This window comes from Rhinopithecus roxellana, chromosome 6, assembly GCF_007565055.1.
Source record: "Rhinopithecus roxellana isolate Shanxi Qingling chromosome 6, ASM756505v1, whole genome shotgun sequence".
Taxonomy (NCBI): Eukaryota; Metazoa; Chordata; class Mammalia; order Primates; family Cercopithecidae; genus Rhinopithecus; species Rhinopithecus roxellana.
Genome location: NC_044554.1, coordinates 27,423,017 through 27,448,610, shown reverse-complemented (window position 1 = coordinate 27,448,610; position 25,594 = coordinate 27,423,017). Strand labels below are relative to the sequence as shown.

General features: G+C 36.1%; 1 protein-coding gene across 1 annotated transcript; it reads right to left on the bottom strand.

The window, feature by feature from the left end:
- Window positions 1-9,709: 9,709 nt before the first annotated feature.
- ANKRD7 (ankyrin repeat domain 7) lies at window positions 9,710-21,460 on the bottom strand. Its single transcript, XM_030932566.1, has 5 exons — window positions 21,255-21,460; window positions 11,778-11,892; window positions 11,449-11,622; window positions 10,486-10,592; window positions 9,710-9,851 (listed from the first exon to the last, which is right to left on the bottom strand). Exons 1-5 carry the CDS (start codon window positions 21,458-21,460, stop codon window positions 9,710-9,712), a joined length of 744 nt encoding a protein of 247 aa, XP_030788426.1.
- Window positions 21,461-25,594: the final 4,134 nt, after the last annotated feature.

Sequence of the window (25,594 nt, the reverse complement as noted above, 5' to 3'; positions counted from 1 at the left end):
GAAAAAAAAAAAAAAAAAAGAGCAGCTTTACATTGCAGAAGACTGGCTGACAATACCACCTTAATCCAGTGATCAAAGTAAACTGCAAATTGAAATGGTGTGGCACAAGGGAGGATGCAACAACACTTCTGGGATAATTTTACCAAACACCCATAACATGGACCCAATCATAAAGAATTACCAAACTCAAAATTAGAACATCCGATCAAACAACTGGCTTATAATTCCCAAAGTGTCAAGGCCATAAAAATGAAAGACCAAAGATTTATTGGAAAGTGAAGGAGAATCAAGAGCTAAGATAGAGGCAATATTTGATTATTTTGCTATAAAGAACATTATTGGATCATTTGGGAAAATATGAATGAAATCTGAGAAGTATATGTTAGCATTGTATCAGTATTAATCATTCCTCAATTTAGATAGTTATATTGTGATTATGCAGAAGAATGTTCTTATTTGAGGAAAATACACACAAAAGGCTTAGGGGCGATACAACATAAGGTCAGCTACTCACACAATGGTTCAGAAAAAAAATTGTACTGAGAAGACAATTTTTCTCTAAATTTGTTTGTTTCAAAATTTAAAATAAAATCAGTAAGTAATCTCCAATCCACTCCACTGCACCTGTGCGTAGCAAAATAATGGCCTGTCAAAGATATCCATATTCTAATGCCCAGAACCTGGGAATATGTTATTTTAAAAGGCAAAAATGATGTAAAGATGTGATTAGATTAAGAGTTTCAAGATGGGAGGCAGGCTACCATGGATTTTCCAAGTGGACTGAATGTAATCACAAGCATCTTTATAAGTGAAAGGAGGAGGCAGGAAAGTCAGAGAAGCAGATTTGAGGACAGAAGCAGAGGTCAGAGTGATATAATTGCTGGGGATCAGGAGCTAAGGATTGTGGGCAGCATCTAGATGCTAGAAAAGGCAAGGAAACAAACTCTCCCCCAGAGCCTCCAGAAAGGAACTCATCCTGCCAACATCTTGTGGTTACCCCGCTAGATCCACTTTTTACTTCTGACCTCCAAAACTGTAAGATAATCATTTGGCATTGTTTCAAATCACTGCATTTGTGGTAGTTTGTTAAAGCAACAACAGCAAACTCATAGAACTCCTTAGGAAAGAAATGTCAGGTATTTCTTTTAAGGCAAAAAGTGATTATGTAAATGTATGATAAATCTCAGTAAAGACTGCAGAATAAAAGCATCACCTATGTAACACATGAAATAGTTTTCCTTGCAGCTGGTAAAAGAATCTTTTGTGGGGAGAGGCTTGATTTCTAGAGAATGAACATGGGTCGAGATGCACACGATCTGACAAGCTGACTCCAGGATTTCTGTTATCAGTCTTCTTTTTGCTGGGGACAATAAACAATCTCACAGTATCAGTGGTTTAAACTCCAAACGTTTATTTCTTACTTTTGAGTATTGGCTGTGGTTCTGCTGAGTCCAGCAGGGTTCCTCTTATCAGCTGGGCTTAAATCAGACATGCCCCATGTGTGTCTCATTGGGAGACCAAGGTTGGAGAAGTAGCTGCTATCTAAACACGCTCTCCTTGGAGCGGATGGCAAGAGTGCAAGAGGGTGATGGGCTTCTGATAGGAAAAAAAAAAAAAAAAAAAAAAAAAAAGGCAACCTGTCACTTCCACTTACCTTTGAAAAATTAGAAAAATGTGCCCTTTCTTTGACACGGACTTGTGTCAAAGCACATGGTTTAGTCAGCATCACTCCCTCCACGAGAGTGCTCTAAATCTGCACCACTTTATGCCATAACTCTAAGTTGGTTAGGGGAAGAGATCATTCACGAAGAAATGTATTCCTCCCAGCTGTCCACATGAGAAAAGTAGTCTACTTATATGGTTGCTTAAAGGAAGTGTACATGTTTACCTAAAGTTGGGTATGTATTAAATAGTTGTTTTCTGTTGTTAAACTTCTTAAAGGAAGAGTAAATGTTCTGTTTTAGATATTACCAGACACACTAAAAAGTAATTCACAATTTGACAATATTCTAAGAATTGAAATACTTGAGAGAATTCACAAAAATGTTCCTAGAGAGGTAACAGTAATGGAGAAGCAGAGCTAGCAAAATCAGATCAAATATCTGTGCACTACATCTGCACTACAGCATACCATTTTAGAATATACATTTTCCCCAAAGAGTAGTCAACACAAATTCTATTATAGAACACACAAAGTTCTTTATTCCACCTAATCTACTTTTTTTTCTTTTTGTGACAAGGTCAAGCTGGAGTACAGTGGCAAAATGACAGCTCACTGAGGCTTCGACCTTCTAGGCTCAAGCAATCCTCCCACTTCAGCAGGAGTCTCCTGAGTAGGTGAGACTACCAGCATGTGCCACCGTGCTTGACGAGTTTAAATTTTTTGTAGAGATGGGATGTCATTATGTTGCCCAAGCTGGTCTCAAACTTCTGGGCTTCAGTGATCCTCCCACTACAGCCACTTAAAGTGTTGGGATTACAGGTGTGAGCCAACGTGCCAAGCCTAATTTTTTATTAGATGTACTATGTCAAAATTCCACCTACCCTTCAGAACCTGGTTAAAATCTCATCTGCCCCACCAGTGTTAACCTTGTGGTGACTTCCTCTCTCCTCTGATTCTTGGGTGTTTTGCTTCTGCCTCTATTATGAACTTTTTATTATGGTTAAGTTTTGATTCGGAGACCTAGAGAAACCCTACTTATTCTATGATCCCAGCCAAAAAGTTCCTTTTTAGCTGAAATCACCCCTGACCCTCCCTACTCTAGTTAGTTACCACTCCCTCCTTTTCTGCTAATGGCGAAGGTACATTACACATGTTCTCTCATTTACTTACCTACTAAAAAGACTGGGAGGAGGGAAACTAAACATTTGTGAGTTCATTTAAGACAGAGTATATAAAAACATCTTTTTCATCTTTGGTCCCCAGCACATAATATAGAATCTAGATCAGAGTTCTCAGCTTTGAAACTGTTGACATTTGGGGCCAGACAATTATCTGTTGTGGGGACTGTCCCATGCATGACAGGATATTAAGCAGTATTGATTTTCAGTCTTGACAACCAAAAGTCTCAGCAGACATTGCCAAATATCCCCTGGGGTCAAAATTGCTCCCAGTTAAGAATCACTGATTGAAACCATAGCAGAAATTAAATGTTCTTTGACTTGAAGTCAGGATTGTCGGTTTTTCTTCCCTCCATTTTAGCTCTTCAACATCACCTAGCACTAGAAATAAGTGAAACAAACATACTTAAATAAAAGAGTGATTTAAACAAGTTTCAAATTAAAAGAAAACCTTCCTTCTGAGCCATTAAAAATAGAGCCTACAAGGATGATATACATTCATGAGAGAAATGACATGGCATATTGGTTTACAGTACGAATTCTAGCATGGGACTGGCTAGATTCAAATCCAGAGAGCATAGGTTTATACACCAGCTCCCAGTGTTCTAGCTCAGTAACCTCAAGCAAGTCATTGAACCATGTTGCACCTCAATGTTCTCATCTTAAAATGAGGATATAAATACTTCCTACCTCAACAAGACTGTGCAAAGATCATGAGGTAAGATACGTAAGGTTACTGGAACAGGGACCGACAAGTATCACTTATTATTCAGCAAATTGAATATCTACTATTTACCAGGCGTTTTACAAGTAGTAGGGAACAAAAAGTTCAAGCCCTTATGGAGCTTTAATTCCAAGATACAAGAAGAGTAGAGAGCTGTACATTGTAAGTGACAGAATGACAGAGCAGCGACTGAGGTCCCATGAGGAGTTGTCCTAGGAAATAGCTAAAGGAAAAAGGGTCTTATAGGGAACTGTTCTGAAGCCAGACCACACTTGATGCGTTTAAGCTGTAGCAAAGAGCACAGTGAAAACTGAACAATGTATTGTGTTTTCAAGAAGAAAAATGTAAAATTGGAAATTCTCATTGAGGAAAAAAAAAAAATCTAAGCAAATTTTAAAATACTACAAAACATGCCAAAAATTTAATAAATGTTTTGTTTGGGTAATGAGACTTTGAGTGATGCATTCTCTTTTTTTCTTTTCTGTAATACCCAAGTTTTCTGAATATATATTATAGTACTGCAGTGTTTCTAAAAAATCAAAAAGGCTTTACCAGTGAAAATACTTGTAAATAAAAGATAATTTTGATTTATACGGGATTATTTATAATGTTTACCTTCATTTTGTAGCTGAAATGTATTTTTATTTTATTTAAATGTTTTAATGCAAGCCTAACACAGTTTACTCATTATTATTCCATTTAATATTTTGACACAAATTTTTTCTGCCTATATATTGAACACAAATTATATCTTTTTGGCTGATGGTTCACAATGTAGATGTTTATCTTTTAAAATTTCTTCATGTCTTCTAATGCGAAAAACAAAATCCCATCCATTTAACAAACTTTTCTTCAACTGGGTAGTCAGCAAAAATGTTGTAATAGTTCACTTAATGGTTCTTTCAAAATATATTTTTCCAATTCAAAGAAGCAACAAAGAAATTGTAGAAATGGGTTCCAAATCTAGGAAACAAATGATATTTATAATGTCTTTACTTATGTCTAAATATTTCCATTTCTACATGTATTTCTTAAATTATATGTCTCAGCTACAACACAATTATAATTTAGCATTTCTATACCTAATAGTAATTTTTTAAATGATTAAGTTGTCCCTTTTGAATTTGACAGAAATATAACTTTTTACGTTCACCATTTTTGCAACATCTTTTGGTAATTTTCTTGACACAATAAATCTATGCTTTAAAACATTAATTAAGATTAACATTTCACTATGAACTGTAAACAAAGCTTGCCAAAATAAAATGATTGAGCTTGGTTTTAAGTGTCTACCCTCAAGAGGCACTCAAAACGCAGCAATGATTTTTCAGTAGTTTCTACTGCTTTAGTTCCCTTAAGAAACGAAGTGTAAATCACAGAAATTCTTCACTTCTTAGAGCTGCAGAGACATTTAAAAGAGAGAGAGAGGTGCAGGAGAAGAGGAAATAAGAGTGTGCATTAAGAGCAATTCAGAGGGCCAGGCACAGTGGCTCATGCTTGTAATTCCAGCACTTTGGGAGACCGAGGTTGGCAGATCATCTGAGGTCACGAGTTCGAGACCAGCCTGGTAAACATGGTGAAACCCCAACTCTACTAAAATACGAAAATTAGTTGGGCATGGTGGTGGACGCCTGTAATCCCAACTACTTGGGAGGCTGAGGCAGGAAAATTGCTTGCACCCGGGAAGCAGAAATTGCAGTGAGTTGAGATTGCATCACTGCACTCTGGCCTGGGTGACAGAGTGAGACTTCATCTCAAAAACAAAACAAAACAAACAAACAAACAAAAAGATAATTCAGAGAAATTCTCCCTTAAGTTTATTCACCTGGAATTGATAGGACCAAACATTGTTATAAGCATTATCACTATAGATTTGTGGGGATGGAGGATGGAGAGGGCTTGAATAATTGTGAATTTATATGATCTCCTATTGCCTACACACTCCTTCTATGTCCTTTTTATTTTCTTCCATTTTACACTGGGGATGAATTGTAGTGCAGGAGTCTGCTAGTGAATACAGAGGAGAGTTCTAAAAGTTTCTCTCATCCAATAAAACAAGTCAGTGTAAAACATACTTGTCAATAAAAACTATTTTTTACAGACCTAAATAACTGCATACATTCTTGAAAATGAATAACAAAATTTTATTTTAGTTGATGCACAGTAAATTCTTTACAAATATTGTTTGTTTTAAATTTTATATAATTATTTGGTATATCATATCAACTACTATCGACACTGCTTAATGTATTTTTACAATAAAATTAAAATTTTTATGATCGCTTTTCATCTATTAAAATGTCTATATATGTGCAAAAATTTTGTTTTTTATAGCTAGACATGAAACAATGGGTTAAAAAATGATCTTAATCATTAAGCATATTTTTACATTACATTTTTACATTTTCAGCCAAAACAATGTTGGAATATTTTAATCACAAATATTATTTAGAATGTTCTTAAAAATATTTGACATTTCAAAATAATACAAAATTTCCATTTTAAAATTAAATGTTACTTAAGAAAGTTGTTTCCTTTCCTAAAAAATTAACAAACAAAAAGGAAGAAAAAAAACACTAATCCAGTTAGCAATCTTCTTACCTTCCTTTAGTCACATGTAGTGCCAAGAATAAGGTGTCTATTTAACATGTTTCTTCTTTCCATGACTTGCAGTGAATTGTGGATATCTATCCATAAAGGAAATTATGTGGTGAATGCCAGCATGCATAGAAATTTAATTCCTAACCTACAAGTATCAAATCAAAACCTTAGACACCAGCCAATGCCGTCCCAAGAATGTAACACACTTGAGGACAAGCTTCCTCTTGAGCCAACTCTGTCAACAGACACCACTTTTATTTCATGTACTCCCATTCTCTGGCACCTCTTTTCTTCCTGCTATCACAAATATGATTTTTTCAAAAGCCACTATCAAGGTAGTAAAAATGGCTTTAATTGGCCGGGCGCGGTGGCTCAAGCCTGTAATCCCAGCACTTTGGGAGGCCGAGACGGGCGGATCACGAGGTCAGGAGATCGAGACCATCCTGGCTAACACGGTGAAACCTCGTCTCTACTAAAAAATACAAAAAACTAGCCGGGCGAGGTGGCGGGCGTCTGTAGTCCCAGCTACTCGGGAGGCTGAGGCAGGAGAATGGCGTAAACCCGGGAGGCGGAGCTTGCAGTGAGCTGAGATCCGGCCACTGCACTCCAGCCCGGACGACAGAGCGAGACTCCGTCTCAAAAAAAAAAAAAAAAAAAAAAATGGCTTTAATTTATACTTGGTGTATTCATTTGCTAGGGGTGCCATAACAAAACACCACAAATGGGGTGGGTTAAACAGAAACTAATTTTCGCATGGTTCTGTCGGCTGCACATTTATTGAGGTGCCAGTGGGGTAGGCTTTCTCTGAGGTCCTTAAGGGAAAATCTGTCCCAGGCATTCATTTGCCTTTTAGATAACTGTTCTTTAGATTAGTGATCCCCAACCTTTTTGGCACCAGGGACCGGTGTTGTGGAAGACAATTTTTTCACAGAAGTTGAGGGACAGGGGTGTTTCAGGATGAAACTGTTCCACCTGAGATCATCAAGCATTAGTTAGATTATCATAAGGAGATCACAAACTAGATGCCCTGCAAAGCGGTTCACAAGAGGGTTCGCGCTCCTATGAGAACCCAATGCCTCTGCTGATCTGACGGGAGGCAGAGCTCAGGTGGCATTGCTTGTTGGCCTACGGCTCACCTCCTGTTGTGCTGCCTGGTTCCTAACAGGCCATGGAACAGGTCTGGTCCATGGCCCAGGGGTTAGGGAACCCTGCTTTAGGAGACTGCCCTTTAGATGACTGGCCTTTTCATATACATCATCCCTCTGAGCACAAGCACCCCAGTGTCTCTCTGCATGTTCTAACCTCCCGCTTTCATAAGGACCCAGGTTAGATATTAAATTAGCTACGACATAATAGGTATCGTGTAGTACGATATCTAGTGATGAGTTTGCTAGTACAATGCCGGTTAGACCTCCTACGGTAAAAAGGAAAATAAAGCCTAGGGCTCAGAGTATTGCGGGGGATCACTTGATATTTCCCACCCTAATGTCCTCACTTTAACTTAATCACCCCTTTAAAGGCTCTATCTCCAAAAATGGTCACATTCACAGGTACTAGGCCACGGGCTTTCACATGTGAATTTTAGGTGGAAATTCAGCTCACAGCACTCAGGTTTAATAGTAAATTAACAAAGTGAAGACAATTAACTCAGTCAGGGACTGAAACACATCCAGTGATGAATATACTTTTTCTCCATGACAGAAAAGAGCCATATGACTTCTGAATTTTAATGCGAAAAATGAAGAAATGCATGGGTTATGGCTAACCATAAAATAAATACTTAATATATAATTCCTTCATTTGGAGGTGTTTCACTAATTTTTTAAAACTATATAAGGAATATTATCTATGCTTCCACTTTACTAAGCCATAGAATCTATGTAGATTCTACATAGAGAGTCAACAAATGATGCTATGAAGCAGCACATGCTTGAGTACGTTAGATAGGCAACAGCTACTCGAGCAACAAAAGTCACAATTACAGAAAGCTTAGTTCCCACTGCAAAAGAGGGGCAAATACTGCAAAAGAACAAGGGGAATTAGACTGTAGTTTTGAAGAGTCACTTGTCACTTGTAATTTTTATTAAATGTTGATCATTTCCACATCCTAGAGGTAATTGCTTAATCATTAGGAAGTTGCTTCTCTTCCCTTTCACCTCTTTGAAAAAAAAGAAAAAAAATGTAATTCTCTTAGAATTTTCAACATTGAAAATGTGAATCTATTAAGAGGACAAAAACTTCATGGTCAATGTTTTTATTTTTAAATTAATGATGGAGCAATGTACAAAAAGAATTTTCTGTTCTAAAAGCCATTTGGGGTAGATAAAGGAAGATTGTAAGATTTCCTTCTCATCAAACTATCCAATAATGCCTTCATAAGACTTGCTTACATAGATGTAAATAAGTATTTTAATATACAAGTACTGTGTTTGACCAATAGACACATTACTAAACAGATACATGTGTCTTCCAGTTTCATATACCTAAGCTTTTTAAGTGATGGAAAAAAATTGTACATAAAAAAAATTTAGGGACCCCTTTTATAGAGTGAAGAATCCTTTTATAGTTTGGATATTCACCAATAATTTATGTGTTCATTTCATTTAAGTTTTTATGCATATGATCTGCTTAAACCAAAGTAAAACAAAGTACACCTGTTCCATATTACAAAGATGAAAATACTATATTTATTCAATTATGGTTCATACATTTAATAGAATAAAAATTATTTTGTGTCTAAAGTTAAATTAAGACTAAACACCTGTATCTATATGTGATTATTTTTCTTCCCTCCCATCTATGCTTTTCATATGGAACTAATCACTAACAAGTATTCCTAAAATGTGAATAAAGCAGTGAAAGAAGAATAAAAACGGAAAAAAATACCTACTTATAATTTTAAATTGCTCTTAAAATAAAATTAGAGAGAAAATACCTTGTATGTTATTTAACTTCATTAAGCTATAAATTAAGTTAGCTATAAATTATCTATAAGCTAAATTCATTAGCTATAAATTAAATTTATCTACATCATATCTAATTTTCTCATTAACTATTAAAAATCCGAACTTCGTATTCATACATGAAAGTAGTTTTTCTTTTGGGTGTAAATAGAGTATACTTTAGAATTCTGAACACTTATCAAACTAAAGTTAGCTAATGAAATGTTAACAATAATATTCAAAACATGAATAAAATCCATACATTAATAACATCTAAAGGCAATGAAAGGCTTTGTGTGAAAGAATCATCTTTTGTCCAACTCTATCACCTTTTGTTTTTTAATGGCTATGTTACAAGTGTCTAAATCCCTGTCCTGGCACACTTTCACTGCTCATGCCTCTGGTAGTTTATTTGCATATTCAGCCCATCTGTAGCCCTTATATCGACTGAACTCATAAACAGAGAAAATCAAGAATCCCTGCACAGATTTGCATGTGGTTACCCCTACTGTTGAGCCTATTCCAGGCTTGTACTTTGGGGCTTAGGCTTTGATCCTTATAATCAAACCCCACACAGTTGTTAAAAGACATGCAGTATCACTTACACAGTAAAACCATTGAAATAAGCATATTCCTCAGCTGTGAATCCACAAATATCTTGGCAAGATAATTCCACACCTTGCTGAAGAAGAAGATTTACTAAACGTGTTGGTTCACCACTGACAGCAAGAATAAGGGCTGTTCTGGAGCAAGAAATAGAAACGAATGCCCATTTAAAGAGCTTAAACATGCCTCATTTTAAAAAGTCAGTCTTCTCAATTTACTACTCAAATGTAGGACCTCTATCAGAAAGAGTCAAGGCAAGAATGTAAAAAGTACAGCAGATCTGCTCAAAAAAGTGTGCCAGTCACATATCATATCATGGAGTCTAAACATGAATAGTACCTAGGAAGCAGCTAGCTCAGTCATTTTCAATCTCTTCTTCCTGGAAGCCTAGTGTTTTCAAAAACATGTCTCAAAATTCCATGAAGGAATGTGTCTTGTGACTTTGGGTCCCCTGATCCCATTTAACTACAACAATTGATCACCTATGTAAGAGTCTAATGTTAAATTCTAATAATAAATGATAAATAAATAATAACAATAATAACCAATTAGTAGTTGGTCCAACTGTTTGATTTTACAAAGGGAAAAACAAATCCTGAAAGTTCAGATAATCTGTCCAAAAGCATGTGAGCATACATCCTATGGGTCTTATGGTTCTATATTTTCTCAGTATCATATACGTGTTTTGTGAACATACACACACACACATACACACACACATAATCCTATTAGGTAGCTCTAGTTATGTGCTATCTTATTTATTAATTATACCTTTGATAATTATCTGAAGCATTCACATCAGCCCCTTTCTCCAGAAGAAATTTTACCATTTTTGGATTATTGCTAACAACGGCAGCCAATAGTGGAGTATAACCATCCTGAAAAATTATTTCAAAATGATTAAAATATTGTAGCAAATTTTCATGCTCTTTAGATTTAAGTTCAACTTAAAATACGTGTGTATAAAAACTTCTGAATATACACTGTAACCCTTAAAAGATTTTAGTACATAAAAAAATGTGATTTCAAAGACCAATAAAACAAATCAGGGTTGAGCCAGACAAAAAATTAAAGTTGCTATTTTAGGCTTAATTCAAATTGTAGGTAAGAGCAGCCTAGAATAAGTAAGTGATGAGCACCTAGCATTTATTGTAAGTATTGCACACCATCAATTCACATTTCATAATATTGTCATCTTCAGATTTCCATTGGGTTTCATTTAAACCTCCAAGGCTGGCACTTATTTTGGATGTCATGTAGACAAAATATCAGTAAAGTATCAATATGCTTTTTAAAAAAATTCATCAGTTATTCATAATGCCTTAATGGAAGAGTTAGATTAATTTTAATATTATGTGATTTGCTATTTCAACCCTATTATTATTATTCATGAGTATATCAATAAAATAGAAAAAAGGTGGGTTTTATGTTTTTATCAATATCAAGTTATAAGAAAATTAAATATTCCTCATTTGTTATGGACTGTTAGACAATTATAATTGTTAAATATAGTGTTTCTTTGGAGGTCAGGATTACAATCTGCAATAAAATAAAGAAGACTTTAAGAGAAGAAAAATTTTATCAGTTTTTGATAATCTCTTCTCTTTCTCCCCAATTTCAGTTTGGAAAATTCATTCTTTATATAACATATATTTCAACATAGATGAATTATCTGAAATATGCTCTTCAGTTGCTTTCTAAAATATAGGATTTTTTTCTTTAATAGAAAACTACCTTATTTTTCATTTCAAGATCAGCTTCGTAATCAAGCAGTTGTTCAACTAATGAGACACTCTGACCACAAACAGCATAGTGAAGAGCAGTATTATAATGAATATCCCTCAGATTTGGGTCTGCACCACAGTTTAGAAGAATAGTAGCACAATCCTCATTTTGACACTGTACTGCCTGTTAATGCAACAAGAGTAGATGAGTAACAAATTTACTATTTGGGATATGATAAATTAATGTTTGATACTATGTTTTAAAACATGAAAAATCAACAAAAGTTAACTAGGAGAACTCAAACACATTCCAATTGAAAAAGAAAAATTATGGCATACCTTAATCAATGGGGATTTGTTTTCACTATCCCGGATATTTATTTTGCATTGTTGCTCAATTAGGAAAAGTACAACATCTCTATGTCCATTCACACAGGCCAGGTGCAAAGGTGTTCTACGTCAATAAAACAAAACACAAAGTTAGAGATAAGTCTCCGTTTGAGCCAGTTACTTATTTTACTTAAAAACAAGCCAGATTGTACATTGGTAAAGTACTTGCTTCATGCACATATTTCTATTTAAACAAATGTACATTAACTACAATTACCTTTTATTGAACTTTCAGGACTATGCAAGTGTGTTGAAGATTAAATATTTAACTGATTTCACTTCAAGGAAAATGTAACTATAATTAGATGAAAAGCAGATTTTTTAAAAAGTACCAAAATGATGTCTGGGCTTGGAAAAGATAATAAAGTTAGGTATCACAATAAAATTTAGAAATTATATTTAAAACCTGAGATGCATCTAATAGGTAACAGGAGGAAAGTATATTACTTAATCAATGACATGCTATCCCTAATTGTGTGTTTTTCTTTATTTACTCAGTGATTAAAGTTGGCATTTGTATCTGAGAAGTAAAAGATGAATGCCTAAGGACTCTCTAAGTTGTAGATCTTAACCCTATTTTAAGTTATTACACTAATTTCCACTTCTGAAGAACCGTATTCTAGGTAGCCTGCCAGAAACAAGACACACATTCATGAACTTTGACAGAAGACTAATTAGATCCATTTAAATTTTGTAATTTTTAGCCTGGACTGACCCTCAATAAACATTTATCTTCTTCTAAGGTGATATCATTATAGCCTTGTTTTTAGATAATTTTATAATACCAAGGCCACATATAAATAATCCATTTAAAACAAGAAGCTTAAATATATTTTCCTTGTTTCACTCTAGCTCCTCAGAAGTACTCTATGGGTACCTAAATAGACCCGCTATTGACACACAGGAGTAGCAAAAAGATGAACCTCAAAAATAAGATAACTACTTAAAAACAAGGTAATTTTCAAAAAGATAAACTAACAAAACCTATTCACAATAACTTACCATCTCTGGCAATAAACCAAGAAAATACAAAAACAGTTCAAAAAAATTGGAGGAAGCTAAAAATCTAATTAAGTTTACCTGAATGTAATCTCTGGAAGGCACGACTGTAATATAACTACAATATAAAAAGTCAAATTTTACCCAATTATATTATTATTTAGCTAAAGAGAGAGCACAGTCAGGAAGAGGACAGTCAGCTAACATAACAGAATAAAACCAGAAGTTATCCATAATTAACATACTTCATGGAAAAGACAATCTGAATTTAAGGAACAAACAAAGAAGAACTTTGTTGTAGGACAAAAGTGATTCATCAAACACCATGGTCTAAATTATGTTTCCCTCAAAACTATCCACCTTACTTTACTGTGATTCCATCCTTACCAAGCAAATTTCTGATGACTAATTTCTCAGTCATCCTGATACAATGAAGCACTGATTAACCTTTCTGCTCACATTTACAATTTGGTTTAAGGATGAAATTCCTTACATAATAGGAGTTTTCAGAGCCCTCAATCCCAACACAACACAGGGCTAAATAGCTTTAAGCCCACCAAAGATAAGTCCTTGCAGTAGATAGCAAATCCTGGCAAACATTTTGATGTGTCCCCTTCATCTGCCATTACACATATCTTGAGAATTTAGTTCCAAGGAACTTTGGTGGTTTCCACCCAATTTTTAGATCTGCCTCTCCCTCCAACTCCAGTTTTATTTTTTACCTAATTTAAAATAAATACATAAAATTACACACACACACACACACACACACAGAGAGACACTGCTCTTACTAAGAAAGTAAATGGATTCCCAATAGGTCCTCCACAAATAGCTGTTGCATACTGCTGTATACCTCACTCTTCCACCAACTGAATCTAAAACCTTCAGTAACAAATCTACAAAAAAATTTCATGGCCCATATTAAACTCCAAGAACTTAGGAAATCAGCCATAAATTCAATAAAATAAAATAGCCTTGAAAGATTCCACCCTCAAAGGAGGTATTGAACAATGCAGCCTGGGGTCATTTATACAAAATCTGAAAACAAGAACTAATCTAGCTTGAGCATGCACAAAACACTAAAAAGTTGACAATATTCACGCAAACCGTCAGTCTTGTAAAGAAGATTTTTAGAATATTTGGCATCTTTTAAAGCAGTTATCTTAGTTTAAAAAAAAGTTTTAAAAATATACAGATTTAACATTTACATTCATTTTATTTTAAATTTTAGATTTAAGTGTAAAATTTTAGAGCTCACACTTGAAGTAAGCAGCAAAAGAAAAAAAATTGTCATGGCCACTTCTCTATATGTTTACACACATAATGTAAATGCCTCAAGGCCAATAGGAATGCTTTTCCACTTAATGTCAAAAACAAAAGCCATTCTATTTTTTGAAATAGTTGAATGCAAAAAGTATATTTACAGATATCTTGGAGAAACATTTTTAAATCAATATTATTCCATTTGTCAAAAATCCTTAACTTTCATCAATACATTATGCTCCTAATTTAAGACTTTATATTGTTACTTCTTAACTCATGGTACTTAATCTAACCAGAAATCTAAATTCCTGTGAAGCTTAGTATTGGTTACTAGGTTTTCAGGCTAACTGGTGTCATTTTGTTTCACTCAAGTTCTGTTTTCCCCCAGACTCCCACTCTCTTTTATATCAATGGAAAAATTGTCAGCATAGACTATGGACAGGTGATGATCAGATACCAGAAATCTCAAATTGAACTTCAGCAAAAGGCATGACTCAGATGAGTGTCAAGGCTGAATGATTACTTTGAAAGCTGAAGTGAAAAGTGTTGTCTGCTAGACAGAGTACAGGGCCAGGGCATAGCTGTAGCCTTCAATTGAGTCTCATCATGAGAATGTCCTTTTTAAGTAATATTCTTGGACTCTTGATAACTTAAAGAGTTCAGGGTGAGTGGTAACCAAGGATGCTAACTCACCCTAGGTCATCTATTTTCAACTCTAGACTGGGCACTTTCGATGTAATCTAGGTTTGAGTAGTAAGGTTGAAGGTATTAATTTAGAATTGGGCCTCCACTTACCAATTTATGAAGGTGATCTGAAGGGCTTTTTTATTAAAAACCATAAAAGTGATTTTATAGCAGGAGAGATATTAAACATCTCCAATTCATTTTCAACCTTATTAGGCACAGTGCTCTTGAAATAAAAGCAATAATAGAAGCTAACTATGCAGAGCACATTAACAGGGAGCTATTCTGATTTAATAAGATGCCTGCAACAGAGCTTTGCAGATCTTTGTTTAAAAAAACACTAATCGAGTAGTAGCTCTAGTTTGAAAGATGAGACTGAAGGTATCTCTGCATTATACAAATGTAGAGAAGGCCTCAAACTCCCATCTTGACTCTCAGAACAATGTTTTTCCTACTAGGCCACTATGGCTTCCTGAACGATCTGCTTATGCTATTTCCCCTGTTTCTTTTTTTTTTTTTTTAACCAGAAATTCCAATTTTCAGTATCATTATTTTTACTAGAAAACATATATAAAAATATTACTTCCATTAGGCCATTAATATGCACATATGCTTACATGAGGTTTCAGAGACCTTAAGCACAATGCTTCCAAAATGAATCTGTGAAACATTTGATAAAACATTGTAATTTACCTTATTAAAAATTCAAACAAAACGAATAGTTCCCAATGACCATCTCACTCTATCTACTTTCCTCTCCCCACATTTCATCTCTCTCAGAAATAGCAATTTAAGTATATGTTCTTTAAGATTTTATCTTTCTCATTTTCAGTATCTCTCTCTCTACACACACACACACACACACACACACACAAATATTCAAACAGAAATATATAGTTTGAGATTTTTTCATTCAGCTTTATCGAGGTGTAATTTATAATAAAGTGTACAATTTTAAGAATTTTGACTAGTCAATTTACAGTCAATTCTCTGCAATCAATTCTTTCCCCTGCCCCCGTATCTAAAACCACTGCTAACTATTAATTTGCATTATGTTACTATCCTCTTTTTTTAGATTTGGGGTGTACATATGTAGGTTTGTTACATGGGTATCTTGCATAATGCTGCGCTTCTGCTGAACTCATTACCCAAATAGTGAACATAGTATCTTATAGGTAGTTTTTCAACTCTCATGCCCATCCTAACATTCCCCCATTTGGAGACCCTAGTGTCTATTATTTCCACCTTTATGTCCATGTGATAGAGATAATTTCATATCCTCTTTGACAATTTTGTATGCCTTTTCTTTCTTTTGCCTGATTTTTCTGGCTAGGACTTCCAGTACTACGTTGGATAGGAGTGGTGAGAGCAGACATCTTTGTCTTATTCCAGTTCTCAGGAGGAATGTTTTCAGCTTTTCCACATTCAGTATGATATTGGCTGTGTTTGTCATAGATGGCCCTTATTATGTTGAGGTATGTTTCTTCGATGCCTAGTTTGTTGACGGTTTTTATCATGAAGGGATGTTGGATTTTATCAATGCTTTTCCTGCAACTATTGAGATGATCATCTGGTTTTTGCTTTTAATTCTGTTTATGTGGTAAATCACATTTATTGATTTGCATATGTTGAACCATCCTTGTATACCTGGAGTAAAACCCACTTGATTGTGTTGAATTATCTTTTTGATATACTGCTGATTTGGTTTGCTAGTATTTTTGTGTCTATGTTCATCAGGAATATTGGACTGTAGTTTTTTTTTTTTTTTTCGTTGTTTCCTGTATGCTACAATGCTTTACCTTTTCTAGAATTTCATGTAAGTGGAGTCATTTGTGTCTGGTTTCTTTCAGTTAGCATGACACTTTCAAGATTCACCCATATTTTTTGCATATATCCATAATTCATAGCATTTATTGCTGAATAATATCTTTAAGTTATCCTATTTATATGTGTATGTATGTATGTATTCATCCTTTCATTCATGTATTTTAAAAATATTAAGTACTCACTATGGCTAGGCAGGGTTCTAGCTGATGAGGATATATCAGCAAAGATGTGCAAATACCTGCTTTTATAAATCATACATGTTAGTAGAAGAGGTAAACAACAAACAATTTAAAAGATGAAAAGTACATCAGACAATATTAAGTTCTAAAGAGAAAAGCAGGGAAGAAGGATAGGAAACGTCAGTGAGGAGAAAGGGTACAATTGCAGGTGAAGAGTAGCCAGGGAAGGCCTCACTAGTAAGGTAACAATTGAATAACACCTACAGGAAGTGAAAGAGCAAGTCATACGACTATCTGAGGGAAAAGCACCCCAGGCAGAGGGACCAGCAAGTCCAAAAACCCTAAATGCATGTCTTGCATTTCTGTGGAACGGTAAGAAGACCAGTGTAGCTGGAGGTAAATGAATGAAAGGAAGAGCTGCAGGATGTAAGATCAGTGAAGTAACAGGGTGAGGATGAAGATCATATAGGGTTGTATGAGACACTGGATGGATATGGCTTTTACCCCTAATAAGATGGGAAGTGATTGTAAGTTATGAAAACAAGGAGTAATACCATTTGACATACATTACACAGGATCATTCTGACTGCTGTATTGAGAATAAGCTGAAAAGGGAAAAGTGTAGTTAAGTGGGCACTGTAGTAATTCTAGTTGAGACATAATGGTGGCTTTGACTATGGTAGTACTTATAAAGGTGGTAAGAAATGCTTGGATATTAGATATATTTTGAAGGAGGAGCCAACAAGATTTCCTATTCAATCAAATGAAGGATGTGAAGGAATTAGAGGAATCAAAAATATTCTAGAATTTCAGCCTAAAGCAATTGAAAGACAACATTTGTCATTTATAGAAAAAGAAAAGGCAGGTCAGAAATGAAATAACAGGATCTTAGTTTGGGAATGTTTGAGACCTCAGTTTGAGAAAGCTAAGTAGTGATGTGATGGAGCTCATGGTTCTTGCAAGCTAACTGTTAAAATTTTCAGAACTGAAATTGAAATTAGAATTTTGCAAGCCAGTTGATAGCACATTGGTAGCTTAAAATTGGCCACTATTTACAAACCCTATGAATCAGGGTTTTCCCTCTTTCCCTCCCCTACCCATTAAGGGCCTGTTATTAAACATTTATTAGCACACCAGTGAATATTAGATATCCAAGTATAAATATAGGCAGGCAAGAGGTCTCGTTGGCTGGAGATTAAAAGTTGGAAGGCACTGGAATATATATATTTAAAACTAATCTGTCTTCACCAGGAGAGTGAAGATCAAAACACAGACAGAAATCATTTCTGGTGAAACTCCTTAAGTGTTTACAAGTTAGGAAGATGAAGAGAAACCAGCAAAGGAGTCTCGCTTTAAGTGTCCACAGAATTAAGAGAAATGCCAGATGGCCCCAGTGTTCTGAAAGACATTAATTCAAATACCGCTGATATGGCAAATAAAATACTTTGCTGACATGCCAGCAAGGTAAGACTGAAAACTGACCCCTGAATGAAGTCATGTTGAAGTTACTGATTACCTTATAAAGTCATTCAGTGGAGTGATGTAGGATAAAAGCCATCTAGAAGATTGGACAACACTGTTTTTGTAAAAAAAAAAAGGAGACATAATACTACCAGTAAGCTAAATACAAATCTTTTTTCTAACCATATAGTTTTCACTTAGCCAATTGTGATGAAAGATGATGCTTTTCATACCCTTTGACTTGAAACTCCCAAAAATATTTTAGGGCAGCCACAGAGAGTACATATTTACTGTTACTAATGCCAAACACATAACTCTTTTTCTTAACATGTATTAATTTTTGCAGCAAGTGGTTAACGGGTTTGAAGATATGTAATTGAGGAAATTTTTCATAAGTGATCCACATTAAAAAGATTAACAAGAGTGATGTCAGCAATATGACAGAGTAGGAAACCCTGAAGTACCCTTCCCCACAACAAACACACCAATTCAGCAACAGCGTAAGGACAAACTCCCTTTGTGAAAAATCAGAAACTAATTGAAAGTCTCCTGAATCCTGGGAGAACACAAAAGCAGAGGTACTAGAACTAATAGACAGATTCAGAACACCCTCTTGCTGAAGATCCTGCCTCCAACACCGTGCCATATGATCAGAAAGAGACCCACTAGCTCCCAGCTTTACCCAAGAGAGCAAAGAGGGTGGCTTGCCAGCACCCCAGCTTCCCCATAAACTATATGAATACATGTTAACTATGACAACAAAGTTTGTGGGGGGGGATAAAATTTAGAATTTTTACATGCTATTGGATTTCAATTGTTAGCAACTTAAACTACTATGAGCTATTTTATGTAAGTCCCAAAGTAACCACAAAAAATCTGTAGAAGTTACACAAAAAAAAGAGAGAAAGGAACCAAAGCACATCAATATCAAAGCACAAAATCAAGAAAACACAAAGGAAGACAGGAAGAAAGAAAAAGACAAAGGAACTATAAGAGTAATATGAAAGCTAACAAAATAGCAATAGTAAAACTTTCCCTATCTATAAATACATTAAATGTAAATAGATTAAGCTCTGTAATCAAAGAGTGGCTGAATAGACAAAACACAAGGTGCAACTACAGTTGACCCTTGAACAGGTGTTTTAACTGTGTAAGTTCACTTATACACAGATTTTTTTCAATAGCTATATTAGAAAAATTTTGGAAATTTGCAACAATTTGAAAAAACTTCCAGATGAAACAAGTAGCCTAAAAATACTAAAAAATTAAGAAAAGGTTACATATGCCATGAATGCATAAAATATATGTAGAACCAGTCTATTTTATCATTAACTACCATAAAATACCAGACATACTATGATGAACCCCTCCTCTTCCTCCCCCTCCATCTACTTAATGTGAAGAAAACAGGATGAACAACTTTATGATGATCCACTTCAACTTAATAGTAAATATATTTTCTCTTCCTTATAATTTTCCTAATAACATTTTCTTTTCTTTTGCTAACTTTATTTTATTGTAAGAATACAATGGGTAATACATATTACATACAAAATATGTGTTAATCAACTGTTTATGCTGTTGGTAACACTTCCAATCAACAATGGGCTATTTATAGCTAAGTTCTGGGGGAGCCAAAAGTTATTAGCAAATTTTTACTTCACAGGGGGTTGGCTCCCCACCCCAATCCCTATGTGGTTCAAGGGTTAAGTGTATATGCTCTCTATCAGAAACTCACTTTAGATTTAAGGAGAATTTGATTAAACAGCGACTTCAAATGCCTGTTTGGAAGCAGCCATTGTGCTCTCAAGCATGCCAAGATAGAGTCTAAAACTGTACTTGTTATAAAGCTAACCTGGGTATGAAGCTATCTGGGGAGTCCCTCTCTTTGTCAACCCCAGCTCAACAGCAATTCTGAGTTTGGAGACTCTCAAAGTCTCTTTTAAATTGTAACTAAAGTAAGGACAGTGGTTTAACAGAGTTCATATTGCTGATTGTGTTGCATCAAGGCCCCAGGGGGCTGCAAGGGACCTTTGTGACTTGACAAGTTCAATGGTAATGAGTGTGGTTAATGAATAGTACGGCTTATCATATTATCCCAGAATCTGACACGTTTATACAGTTGTTACACATATTTGCAGCACATATTTGGTGAGAAAATGAAAACCGATTTAAGAAAATTGGTGATGAGTAGCAATGAAGGGAGAAAAAATCATTCTCTGTCCAAATAAGTTTGCTAAGTATCAATAAACTCAGCAAGCTTCTTTTTCAAAACATTAAAAAGTTACTTGTTTTGATGTTTCCAAGTGTTAAAATCTGACTAACCAATGTTCTAGGGGGTCATCTCTACTCTTTTACTATTCTCCAATGAGCAAAATTGTGCATCTTAGTGCCTGGGGACAATCAATTACCAAGAAGCAAAACAACAAGTTGGGGAAAAGATGGACTGCCAGTGGAGACCAAGCCGGTGCGAGGAGGGGATGGATTCAGGAAGGGCAGAAAATATTCAAGTAAGCATTCCTTTTTTTTTTTTTTTTTTTTTTGAGACAAGCCTTGCTCTGTCACTCGGGTTGGAATGCAGCGGCCGATCTCGGCTCACTGAAACCTCTGCCTTCCGGGTTCAAGTGATTCTCCTACCTCAGCCTCCCGAGTAGCTGGGATTACAGGCACCCGCCACCACGCCCCGCTAATTTTTGTATTTTTGGTTAGAGACGGGTTTTCGCCATGTTGGCCAGGCTGCTCTCGAACTCCTGACCTCAGGTGATCCTCCCGCCTCGGCCTCCCAAAGTGCTGGGATTACAGGCATGAGCGACCGCGCCCGGCCCAGCATTTAAAAATAAATAAATAGCCAAAAGTTGGAGTGGGACCCTCTGCCAATAATCACCAGACAATCTTTCTTCTTTGGGAAACCCTGAGTGACAATTAGGGTCAAACAGCCCCTACTTGTCTTATTTCTGGTTGAAGGACCCGGGCCCCAACCCGTCCTCCCCCGCTGGCTCTTCAGTCTGGTCACCTGTATTTTTTGTCCTGCATGTTTACATCATATTTCTTGAGCTGAAGATATTCCTTCAGCTTCTTCAAATCCCCGACTGCAGCAGCTCTGTGAAGTTTCTTTAAATCCTTTTCTCGAAGGTTGTAACCCTGGCCTATGGACGGGTCTGAGGAGGTACGGCTATGGGTCTCATTCTTCCTCTTCCAGAAGCTGAAAAGCTTATTCATGGCGGTGCAGACTGCAGTCTTTCCGTCAGACCAGGATGTTCCTTGGCCTCCTAGCCGTCCGCCCTGCCACTCTGCCCTAGCACCTGGACGGCAGCTCTCTCCAGTACCCGACGAAAGTGGAAATGCTGGAAGGGCCTTGCGCAGCCGGCCGTTATGGCAGTTATGGTCGTTATGGTTGTTAAGGTCGTTATGGTCCGGTCCCAGGGGCTCGCAGACCTGCATTCTCACCTAGGACTTGGGCCTGACAGCCACACCTGCAGTCTTCCTGTTAGATCATGAACCTTGGAATAGAAACTTAACAACTTTCTTACAAATAGCCTCTTCTCCTTCAGAAGTAGATCTAAGGGCTTGAACTCTTGCAAACTAATATTTACCTTCCTTGTGATGGGGATGGGGATGAGGATGGGGATAGGGATGGATCTCTTCCAGTGATCTTCCCTCCAACCTACTCCCAGCCTCTCACCTCCCTGGCCACATGCTACAAATTGTCTTCATAATAACTGCAATTCCTCAATAACCTCAATTTCATACAAACTTTTTAACACCACTTCTCATATTCCAGCTCATTTTGTCTGGTCACAAAACTCCAAAAGTCCTTTGAAAATCTAACTCACTGCGCCTACAGTCCATGAGTCTCATATCCTTTCCCTGGCCTGGACCACTACACCCTGTGTCCTCACTTCACTACTTAACTAAATTCCACGGTCAATCATCATAATCACTCTCATGCAGATACCTTCAATAAGTTTTCCCCCATTCCCTTTCTTACCTATCTGTGCCTAAACCAAAACCCTCATTAAATCTAAACTGTTTGGTCTGCCCTAAGCCACTGAAATGTGACCGAAGGAAAAAACATAGTCCTGCCATCATCTTTCATTTCCAGTTCAGGAAAATCCACCTCAGATTATCTGTTATTCTTCTTCTCTCTTCACACCTCCTTGGTTCATGGCCCTTTTTCCTGATCCATTGAGAAAAAGATCCAATCAAAAGAGAAACTGTACCTGCTCCCAAGATATCTACCCACTTACCTGCACCTTGCAAAAACAAAACAAAACAAACAAAAAACCCTTTACCTCTCTCTCTTGTTCATATAGATGATATGTTCATGTTCTTGCAAAGGCCAGCACCATTCTTGCATGTACTAGACCCCATCCTCTCTAGCCTATCCAAAAACATTATTCAGTAAACCCTTCTTCCCTGCTTTCATATGTATCTTTAAAGTTTCCCTCTCTGTTAACCAATTCTTATTAGCTTAAATACATGCTAGTATTTGCCTCATCCTAAAAAAACAAACAGGAAGATTGACCACATCTACCCCTGAAATCATCACCGCAATTGCTCTCTTTTGTGGCAAAATTCCTCAGTAGGATTGTCTAAAATGTTATAATCTCTGCTACAATTTTTCTCCTTCTGTTCTCACTTAGAGCAGTTCCCATCTTCATCTTTTTGCTCCCATCAGTCAATTGACACTACTTTTAAGCCAGATTGACCATGATGTCTATCACATGAAAGCTAATGGTCATTTCTGAGCTTTCATGTAAATACAGCAGCATTTGACACAGCTGACCATTGCTACCTCCTTGAAACACTTTTTTTTTTTTTTTTTTTTTTTTTTTTTTGGCTTCCAAGATATCACACTTGCCTGGTTTGATTCCTACCTCTTTAAACATTTTTTCTCAATCCAATTTGTTGGTTCCTCTTTATCTTCAATTATTGGAGAGCCCCAGAATCAATCCACCAACAGCTTTTTTTTATTCTTTATAAATCCTTGGAGACATTCTCAAATTTTATCTTTTATACTTACATTTAGACAGCCGGCAAATCCTGTCAATTGTAACTACAAAATATATTCAGAATTTTTTTTTATTTTATCCATATTCCCTTCTGGGTTATCACAGTCTTATGGCTTTAAATGGCATCTATATGCTACTGACACTCAAATTGAGAGTTCCAGTGTGGTCCCTCTCCTGAACTCCCAACTGGTATATCCACTTGCCTATTCAATACCTGAATTTGGTTGTTTCTATTATAGACTCAAAAAACATCTCACTCGCAACAGGTCTAAACTGGTCTCCTGACATTCCACTCTTACTGTCTTTCCTACTTGAAATCAAGTAATCCTATTCTTCCAGTTGATCAAGGCAAAAGCTTTGATGCCATCCTTGACTTTTCTCTTTCTCAAAGGCCACATCTAATCACTTAGCAAAGCCTAACTGCACTATTTCCTAAATATAAACAGAATTTGACCACTCCTGTTGATGTATCCCAGACTAATATCATCTCTCTCATTTGCATTACCTTACTTTAATATTTTACACTAGAATCCTGACTGATCTTCATGCTTCTGCCTTTGTACACTGCCCTTGCCCTGGTCTATTCTCAACCTAGCCACCTGAATTATCCAGTTAACATACTGTCAGATAAGTTAATTATTTGCAAAAAATCTCTCCACTTGATTCTCGAATTCCTGACAGTAAGAGCTAAATTTCTTATACTGATCCACATGGCCCTATGCAATCTGTGACCCCAATCCCATATGCCCTGCCTCCACTTTTACTTTTCTGACCTCAAGTTCTTCCTACCCAAGCTCAAATAGCTTCAATCACAGTGATTTCTTTATTTCCCAGCACACTAGGCATGTTCCTGTCTCAGGGACCCTGACCTTGTCGCTCCCCTTTCCTGGAATGCTGGTCCTGCCCCAATAATATAAGCTCTGAGAAGGCAGCCATTTTTGTATGCTTTACTCCAGGCTACTTTTCAACTCTCAGAACAGGTCTTGGCACATTAAGTGCTCAGTAAATCTATGTCAAATGAACAGATAAGTATATGAAAAATAGCCTCTGCTTCTGTTTGCCCTTTGAATTCTTGGATGCAATTTTGGGCACAGAACTTTTCCTATGCTCAAACTTTTCCTACTCTGGAACAAAGCTAAAAACCAGGCTGTAGTATTTAATAAAAATCTTGAGGGTGTCAGATGCAATAAGACTACAGAACTTAATGTAAAACTGGCCCATCAAATATGCCTACTTTCCAAGACCCCAGACTCCAGTCCATCTCCATAAGTGCCTTCAGAAGGCAGTGTCCTGGCCATGGGAGACTGCCAGTTCCTATTCCCTTAGGGTGCTCCTGAGAGCAGGAATCTTTAAAGAGCAGTGCATCATACTCAAGTGATAAAAAACAGTGATCTGCCAGGTGGGGAAAAAAGTATCAGAACTTCTTCACACCTATTTCTACATCTTCCCTTGAAAATAATTTTATATGCTCTACAATAGACATGATATATTAGTGCACTGACACATGAACTCGTATATTTAGTATGTAAATCAAAAAAATACAATCATGTGTCTCATAATGACATTTCAGTCAACAAGGGACTGCATATACAATTATAGGCCCATATGATTGTAATGGAGCTGAAAAATTTCTGTGACCTGCTGATGTCTTGGATGTCTTGATGATCCTGACCCTCTGTAGGCCTGGGCTAATGTGTACAATAACTACAAAGTTTAAAAAGTTAAAAAAAAAATAGAAATAGAAAAAACCTTGTACAATGAGGATGTAGAAAAAGAAAATATTTTTTTATGGCTGTACAATGTGTGTTTTAAGCTAAGTGTTATTACAAAAAGTCAAAAGGTCAAAAAATTTAAGTTTATAAAGTAAAAAAATGACAGTATGCTAAGGTTAATTTATTACTGAAAAAAGAAAAATGTTTTTCTATAAATTTAGTGTAGCCTAAGTGCACAGTGCTTATAAAGTCTACAGCAGTGTACGGTTATGTCCTAGGCCTTCACATTTGCTCACCACTCACTCACTGACTCACCCAGAGCAACTTTTGGTCCTGCAAGTTCCATTTATGGTAAGTGCCCTATATATGTGTATCATTTTTTATCCTTTATACTGTATTTTTACTGTACCTCTTCTATGTTTAGACAGCTTAGATATACACTTATCATTGTGTTACAACTGCCTATAGTATTCAGTACAGTAACATGATGTACAGGTTTGTAGCTTAGAAGCAATAGGCTACACCATACAGGCTAGGTGTGTAGTAGGTTATACCATATAGGTTTGTGTAAGTGTACCCTAGGATTTTCACATAATGACAAAAGCACCTAAAAACATATTTCTCAGATA

Coding starts and splice junctions, on each gene's coding strand:
- ANKRD7 (XM_030932566.1), bottom strand. CDS start 21,460: ATGAATAAGCTTTTCAGCTTCTGGAAGAGGAAGAATGAGACCCATAGC. Junction 10,593..11,448: donor ATCTTGAAATGAAAAATAAG/GTAGTTTTCTAT, acceptor ATAATTTTTCAG/GATGGTTATACTCCACTATT. Junction 9,852..10,485: donor GCTTCAGATAATTATCAAAG/GTATAATTAATA, acceptor TTCTTGCTCCAG/AACAGCCCTTATTCTTGCTG.